The 8,618-nt window shown below is 59.5% G+C and overlaps 1 protein-coding gene across 1 annotated transcript; it reads left to right on the top strand.

The window, feature by feature from the left end:
* Positions 1-1,962: 1,962 nt before the first annotated feature.
* EN1 (engrailed homeobox 1) lies at positions 1,963-6,271 on the top strand (the record flags this gene model as incomplete). Its single annotated transcript, XM_079710422.1, has 2 exons — positions 1,963-2,866; positions 5,955-6,271. The coding sequence occupies 2 exons, from the start codon at positions 1,963-1,965 to the stop codon at positions 6,269-6,271; spliced, it is 1,221 nt and encodes a 406-aa protein (XP_079566548.1).
* Positions 6,272-8,618: the final 2,347 nt, after the last annotated feature.

The raw sequence follows: 8,618 nt of genomic DNA on the forward strand, positions 1-8,618 counted from the left end.
GCACACAGTCGGCTCCTGGCCCTCCAAAAAGGCTCGGCAGACAAACCCCGCCGATGTCCAATGCCTCACTTTCCCCTACCCTGTCCTCGCAGTGGGGAAACTTCTGGGGTGCCTCGACCAGGAAACAACGTAAAAGAGCCCAGCGACTGGAGATGAATCTCTGTGAGCGTGGGAGCGGCGGGAGCCCCTGCAGTTCCCCCCAAAGCCTGGGAAGAATATTCTGGGCTAGAGCGAGAGGCCTCCACGGAGTCAGGAGCAATCCTAGGAAAATCTGGGCCACCGGGGGAAACTCGCTGTCCAGCAGGCTAGGGCAAATACCTGGGGTGCAGTACTTTTATTTGTTTAATTTCACTTTGCAGGGAAATCTAACACGGAGGTTGCCCTGAGCCAAAAGCCGGGGCCTCGCGGGTATCCGCACCCTGACTTGCTTGGCCTAGGGGCCGATGGGACAGCTTCGACTCTGGCGGCCAGGAAAGGACTGGCGCTCGGGCTCTCTCGCGCCCTCTGGGCCTGGCTTTACGGCGGCAGGACAGCTCTTGGGGGTTGTGGAAGGTCCCACCAGGGAAAGGCATGGGTACGGATATCCCGGGAAGGACACGCAGTGCAGCCGGCCAGCATACACTACAGACCTTCAAACAGACGGTGCTAGCTAGGCGCAGCTGGCCTCGGGGTTTGCTATTTGTTAAAAATAAACTGCTCCTCTGAAAGTAACCAAATCTAGGTCTGTTTCACATCTCCGACCCTCCTCGTCTCCCCCCCTCCCCCGTCCACTACACACACACACACACACACACACACACACACACAAACATACAGCATACAGGCACACCCCGACAGAGACAGCAACCTTTCACCCTTAATAACAGCAAGAAAAAGCCAGAGCAATAAAATAAAAGGCTGCTTCTTAAGCATGGGGGTTGCCAAAAGAGCCGATTCCCCTGCCTCCTGACCCTGCGCCCGGCGCGCACGCAACCGTAACCCTGCATTTCTCCAACAAGTTGTTTATGGAGTTGCTTCCCTATTTGCCTACACCCCGAAATCCAACCCTCCGCGGTCTATTTTGCCCGTTCCTCGGTCCTGGCCTGAAAGAGGGGGAGGGGCTCGGGTGCGGGTTGGGGAGGGCGGGCCGGACACGCGGGGCCCGCGCCGCGGCACCCCCTGTCCACCAGCGGCCGCCGCCCCCGGATTATTTATCCGCAAAGTCCCGCGCGCGCCTATTGGGCCGAGGCCCGGGTGTCAGCGCGAGTCCTGGCTCGCCATTGGTCCCGCACACGTGCGGCCCTGACTCACGTGCTTCCGGTTTGAAGGCAAAAAGTGTGCCTGGGTGATTTTTTTTTAAGCGAGAGAGTTTGAGCAAAGATCCGAGCTGTCAGAGATTTGAAAAAAAAAAAAAAAAAAAAAAAGGCAGCCCCGGCGCTGGCGGAGACGCGCTCTCCCTGCAAAAAAAGCAAAGGCGATTAAAGGCGCTGCCAGCCTCGCGCTCTGGGCACAGCTGAGCGTGACACTCGGGGAAGTCAAACCCCTCAGTACTGCCTAGGAAGATGGCTAGACTTTAAAGACTATTTTTTATCTTTAAGAAAAAAAATCTTGGAGATTTTCTTCTTTTTTTATTGCTTTCTTTTTCCTTTCCTTTTTTTCCCCCTCTCTTTTTGGCAGTGGCTTACTCCCCATTTAAAACAAATCATTGAATCTGGTTGCAGAAAGAAAAAAGAAATAGCCAAGTGTCTCCATATCTGGATGTCTACAAATTAGAGGGAGAGACAGCGAGATCTGCTCGATAAGAGCAAGCGATCCAGGCCAGGCGCCTGGGCTTTTCTTTCTGCACCCGCCCCGTGCCTTCGCTGGGGCTTCGCCGGCCTCCTTCCTCCGCGCACCCCCACGGGCCGCTGGCAAAGTGGGGTGGGGAGCGAGGCGGGGGGGGCGGGGGCCGGCGCGGCGGCCGAGGCGGCGGGGCGGCCGAGCATGGAAGAACAGCAGCCGGAACCTAAAAGTCAGCGCGACTCGGGCCTCGGCGCGGCGGCGGCAGTGGCGGCGGCGGCGGCCCCCGGTAGCCTCAGCCTGAGCCTCAGCCCCGGCGCCAGCGGCAGCAGCGGCAGCGATGGAGACAGCGTGCCGGTGTCTCCGCAGCCCGCGCCCCCCTCGCCGCCCGCGGCGCCCTGCCTGCCGCCCCTGGCCCACCACCCGCATCTCCCCCCGCACCCCCCGCCCCCGCCGCCGCCGCCGCCGCCGCCGCCGCCGCAGCAGCAGCATCTCGCGGCGCCTGCTCACCAGCCGCAGCCCGCGGCCCAGCTGCACCGCACCACCAACTTTTTCATCGACAACATCCTGAGGCCGGACTTCGGCTGCAAAAAGGAGCAGCCGCCGCCGCAGCTCCTGGTGGCGGCGGCGGCGGCGGCCGGAGGAGGCGCAGGAGGAGGTCGGGTCGAGCGTGACAGAGGCCAGACCGGCGCAGGTAGAGACCCTGTCCACCCGCTGGGCACGAGGGCGCCAGGCGCCGCCTCACTCCTGTGCGCCCCGGACGCGAACTGTGGCCCACCCGACGGTTCCCCGCCAGCCACCGCCGGCGGAGCGGGTGCGTCCAAAGCTGGGAACCCGGCGGCGGCGGCGGCGGCGGCGGCGGCGGCGGCGGCCGTGGCAGCGGCAGCGGCAGCAGCAGCGGCCAAACCTTCGGACAGCGGCGGTGGCAGTGGAGGCGGCGTGGGGAGCCCGGGAGCGCAGGGTGCTAAGTACCCGGAGCACAGCAACCCGGCCATCCTGCTAATGGGCTCAGCCAACGGCGGGCCCGTAGTCAAAACTGACTCGCAGCAGCCCCTCGTGTGGCCCGCCTGGGTCTACTGCACGCGCTACTCGGATCGCCCGTCCTCCGGTGAGTACCCAGCCCCAGGCTGCGCGCCTTTCGGCTCCGCGGACGCCGCCCCTAGAACTCTTAGCCTCCGGGTTGGGGAGAGCATGCCGGATCTCGGGCGTTCTCTTCTCTCACGCCTGCTTCCTCCTCCTTGACCTCGGTCCCAGTCACAGTCGAGCGTTGCACCCAGTTTTGCGCTCCTGGATTCTGCGGCCACCTCCCGGGAGCGGGAAGCTCGATCCTTCGGTTTTGAACTCCGAGCCCTTCCGGCCTTCTTTGTGTTTTACCTTTATTATTCTTAGGAAAGACACAGGCAGTCATTGCTTTTCCGTCCAGGGGAAGGGGGTTTTAGAATCAGCGAGAAGGTGGGCCTAGAAATCTGGGTCTGAAATCCCGCCAGCCTCGTCCTGCGGAGGCCGAAATCGAGCAAAGCTGTGATTAGAGTAATCATCTTCACTTTGTGTTCTTCCAGACACAAACACCATGTCGATATTTTCTGCGGAGAGCTCACTTGCATAGAGATAGATTTAAGGAGACACAGGGAGAGAGAGAAACGCGTCAGATCGCTGTCCCTCTCCCCCAGGCCGGGTAGCCAAGAGAGCGTGACCCGGGTGGGTGGAATTCAGGGAAGGGCGGTTGCCGAAACGGTGGGTGCCGAGAGCCCCTGGCCCCTGGTTTCCTAGAGCTGACAGACAGACAGTGGGAGAGAAGACAGGTCAGGCTCAGGTCAGAAAGCTGGGCCGAGGGCATGAGAGACCCCTCCGCCCCAGCTTCTGCGAAGCGCGCCTCGCACGTCCTCCCGGCCCTGCCCCTTCCTTCTTTCACTCCTTCCTTTTGCACGTCTGCCAGAGAGCAGATTTCTGTCAGCCATAGGCCCGTTTTTCTCGATTTTCCTTCGGCCCTTTACCCACATACTCCTTGCGCTTCGAGAACCCCAAGCTGAGACCTACTGTGGGACAGCCGCTAGGCCCTGGGAGAGGAGGCTGAGGCCTGCCCGCCTCCCCGGACTGCAGCTCCCGGGAGACCGGTGGGCGCCACGAGGAGGGCAGCAGGGGTTCTTGGCCTCCGATTGGGGTTCCGGCCACCTGGGTCTGGCAGGAGGCCGGGCACGGCGTAGCGGTGCGCCGCTCTACTCTGGCTGGTCTCCGCCTCCCCACCGCTGCCGGCTGGGCGCGGATCGATGCGCGCTATCAGCCCCCGCCATCTCGAGCCCCGTTATTGACACGGGCTCCCTGAACCTCCGAAAAGCTGCTTTGATTGACTCGCCTGATGGATAGAGTGATTGAGCTGTCAGGCCGTGAGGCTCGGGCTGGCCAGGAGGCTACGATTTTATTACAAGTGTTCCTCCCTCTGCACGCGCGCGCGCGCTCACACACACACACACACACAACAACAACAACAACACTCTCACCACGTCCGGGACGCACAACGCGCAGCAGGGTCTTTCTGAGGATGTACACATTTCCTGGGCCAGCTCTGCTCGCTAGGCTAATGACTACACTAAACCAAGGCCTTCCTCCCGTCCCACCCCGCCTCCAGTGCCGCCTGCACCGGGCTCAGGAGTGGGCCTTGTCTTTGTTCTTGGTTGCTTTTCTTCTTACGAGCCTGGGAGGCAGGGTGCTGGCTCCTTCCCCTGCATGGGCAGTTCAGGGAGACGAACCCCAGCCCAGACTTGCGGGGCGGCCAGGCCTGGACTCTTTTGTCACAGGACAGCTGGTGACCCCAGCGCTGGTCTGCCCCAGAAGCCAGCTGCCCAGTTTGCCCCTCTGTTGCTAGGTTTGGAGATGCCGGGGAAGACCCTCCTTCCAGACAGTTTTATAGGTCAACAGCCCTGACAGGGACTTCACTTGACTCAGGAAGCTCCCATAACCATGACAGGGCCCAGCAAGGAAACTCCAGGAGACTTGGGTGTGCAGGCTGATGGGCAGAGGTGCAGGCTTTAGAGTCAGCCTCCCCTCTTTTCCCTTTTCTCTTCAGGGCTGGGCTCCATAGCAGCCCTCTTCGCAGACTAGGTTCTGAGGGCACTTCACTTTCCTAGGAAGGTTTCCTGTGTCCTCTTCCTATACCCATCTTAGAGGCGAAGCACAGATTTTTGTCGGGATTGTCCCACTCTCTGTGTCCCTCTGCCCGTTTTGCTCGTGGATAAAGAACCTTGCAAATAGGCGGGCAGGGAAAGCAGCTCTGGCTTGCTTTTGTTATTCAGTCTTCAATCTTGAAATTGCAGCTTCTGTGTCCAAAAGGGAGATGAGGGAGACGTGCCTGTGCTGCTGGGTGCAGGAATGGGGAGGGCCCTCTCTTTCTTACTGGCACCATCCAAGGGACAAAACAGAGAACTCAGGGGCCAGGGCACGTGGGTAAGGCAGACAACCGGGTGAAGGCCTTTTCTCCCTTTTCAGGGAAACGGGTGGTCAGCATCTTCCTGGGACCCTATAAAGGGCTTCATTTTAAGCCACAGGGACAGAAGAGCAGGTCGAGAGAGCAGATGCTGAATGCTTTGGAGCCAGACAGGTCTCTCACAGCGCCCTCCTTAGCCCCTTGTTTTCTGGAGTCAATAGCTACAAGCAGATGGGGTCTTGTCGTAGGTGTGTGGGTATAGGTGCGCTTCTGGAGGAGGGGGAGAGGATTGGCCTTCAGGCTGGCGATTTCCCCAGGGCAATCCTGTCCTAGTGTCTTTATTACTCCAGTGTTGAGCCTCTTTTTATTCCGGGACTGTGAAGACAGCGGGCCCCTGATCTCCAACTCTGGGTTGGGCCGGATGGAGCTCCAAATACCTCTCCATCTTGGACTCTGTGATGTAAGCCTATCACACGGCTCTCCTGTGCTGACCTGGGGTGTGGGTGCACACACGACTTCGGCCAACTTGCTTCCGTGACCCTTCGGGCATCCCAGAGGGGAACCCAGCGACCCCAGTCGCCAGCCGATTGATCTAGGGGCTAGCAGGCGAGGGGGATAGGTGGGGGGCGGCGGCAGCGGGGCCTCGGCTAGCGCCCAGGGTGCGCGGGGCGCGATCCCCGCTCGGCTCCGCAATTCTCACGGCTTCCTCTGCCCTCTCCCCCCTCCCCTCTGCCCTCCTTTCCCACCTCCCACCCGGCCCTCTCCGCCGCTGCAGGTCCGCGCACCAGAAAGCTAAAGAAGAAGAAGAACGAGAAGGAAGACAAGCGGCCGCGGACGGCGTTCACGGCCGAGCAGCTGCAGAGACTCAAGGCGGAGTTCCAGGCGAACCGCTACATCACCGAGCAGCGGCGGCAGACCCTGGCCCAGGAGCTCAGCCTCAACGAGTCCCAGATCAAGATCTGGTTCCAGAACAAGCGCGCCAAGATCAAGAAAGCCACGGGCATCAAGAACGGCCTGGCGCTGCACCTCATGGCGCAGGGACTCTACAACCACTCAACCACTACGGTCCAGGACAAAGACGAGAGCGAGTAGCCGCCGCCGGCAGGGGCCGCGCGGTCCGGCCGCCGCGCCCGCGCCCCCTCCTGGTACCGCCACCGCCGCCTTGCCGGCCCCACGCCCGGGGAGAAATAATCAGCGCAAAGGAGGAGGAAGGGAACAACAGGGAAAAGAGAGAGAAAGGGGTCCCCAGGACGGAGAGTCGCGTTGGAACGAGACATTTTTCCAAAGGGAGAAAGACTCGGACAGGTGCTATCGAAAAAGCAGATCAGTTCTCTCTTCACAGTATAAGGGACGAAACTGCGAACTCCTTAAAGCTCTATCTAGCCAAACCGCTTACGACCTTGTATATATTTAATTTCAGGTAAGGAAAAGAATTATGTGTAGCGATCTCTATTTGCTGGACTTTTTATTAATCTCCTTTATTATTATTGTTATAATTATTATAATTATTATAATTATTTTATCCCCCGCCTCCGCCTCGCTGCCCCCGGCCCAGTTTCGTTTTCTTTTGAATGTTACTGCTTCTCCGGTGCCTCCCGCCCCGCATCGCTGGCCCTCGTTTCTCTGGGACTTTTCTTTGTGTGCGTGAGAGTGTGCTTCCTCGCGTGTCTGCCCTTCTCCCGGCCCCCTCTGTCGGTCTGTCTGTCCTGCCCCCCACCCCTTTCGTTTTCCGGAGACTTGTTGAGAAATACGACCCCACAGACTGCGAGACTGAACCGCCGCTACAAGCCAAAGATTTTATTATGTTCAGAAACCTGTAGTCTGAAATAAAGTGTACACTGTGCTCACGAGCGGCTGGCGGCCCTCCTCTTTGCGGGCTGGGGAAGGGCGAGGGCGCAGGCACACGGCGGCCCGGCGCACAGCGCGCGCTCACCGGGCTGGGAGCCCCGGCGGCTCGGCCGGGCCTTAAGATCCATCACCACACAACGAATGCGGGGCGCCAGGGGGGCGCGGTGGTTGGGGCGGCCCAGACCCGGGGATGGCCCGGGTTTGGAGGGCCTGGAGGGACACTCTTGGTCTCCGATCGCCTTCAAAGGATCCCAAAGGCCGGAAACGCCCAGTCCTGACTTCGGACACACTGCCGGGCTCTTGGGCTGCTTCCCGCGCAGAGCCAGGACCAGCCCGGCTGCAGCCTGCTCTGGTTCAACCTGCTTCTCGCTCCAGCTTGCTTCTTCTCTTTCTCTGTCTCTTTTTTTTTTTTCTGATGCGAGTTTTGCTGGAGGTTTTCTCCTCTAGAAGCAGAAGGCCTTCCCAGGGCGGGGCAGCGGTGAGGGGCTGCCTGGACTTCCCGCTCTTCGTTTGGAGAAGTGATTTCGTTGACGAAACGGCTGGTCGAGGGCGGCACACGAGCCTCGCGGGGCTCGGAGCTCCTGGCTCCGTAAAACCGGGAGAGGAGGCCCGGATGCTGGGAAGCTACGCAGAGCGGCATCCCCTCGGTCAGCTGCCGGGATCGCTCTGCGCCGCGACCTCCGACGTGGGCACAGGCCTGACTCGCCCCTAACTCAAAGCCTAAGCAGGGTCCCTTTCACAATCCCAACAAAGCCTGGCTTGCTTTCTGACCGAGAGGGGCGCAGGCACACGTCCCCCGGACCCCCAGGGCCCCGGACTTCATAGAGGGAAATGTCTGGACACTTGCCCCAGACCCTTGTGCCTAGCCTTCTTGGGTAGCCACTGGACCCCGCCATTCAGGCAGTAGGGGGAGGAAGGGGAGGTCCCTTCTTATCTCCCTTTGGTCCGGGATGTTTCTTGAATGGTAAATTCTGTTCTCTCCGCTTTCCCCTGTCTTCTGTAGTATGTATGTATGTACCTGTACTCGTGTGGCCAGATACGTAGGTGTCCCGAAAACCTCATGTGTATATGTGATCACGTGTAGATAGATATTGGTGCATCTGAGTACCCCACGGGGTTTTGTGTATTCCTGCATGTGTGAGCATTATGCGACTGGGTGTTCACGTCTCTGTAATTAGATGCACACTTGGATGTTTGTGAGTCCACAGTGTGTGTGCATGTGCTTATTTGTGTTTGCAGGTGTGTTTGTGCACACATGGGAACTCTGCTTCTGTGCTCTTCCCTTGGGTTTCTTTCCTGTTTGTTGGATTGATTTTGTGAGAAGTGGGAATGACCAGTCAGTCTGCCTTTTTTCTTGAAAAATTCCCCCTGAGTTGGGCCTATGTCTGGGGGAAGTGACAGTGCTAGGTGCCAGGTCTAGGAAGCCAAAGGACCGTTGAAGTCCCTGCTTAAGGCCTTGGGGGGTTGGGGGTCAGGGACCTGAAGTTGGAGAGCATATCTGACCTTGCCATGGGTTCCCAACTTTACTGCAGTAAATCTCTTTCTTCTATTCCTTTCACACCTTTCTGGGGTGTGTGGAGTAACCTCTGCA

The sequence above is a fragment of the Hyperoodon ampullatus genome, assembly GCF_949752795.1.
Source record: "Hyperoodon ampullatus genome assembly, chromosome: 8".
NCBI lineage: Eukaryota > Metazoa > Chordata > Mammalia > Artiodactyla > Ziphiidae > Hyperoodon > Hyperoodon ampullatus.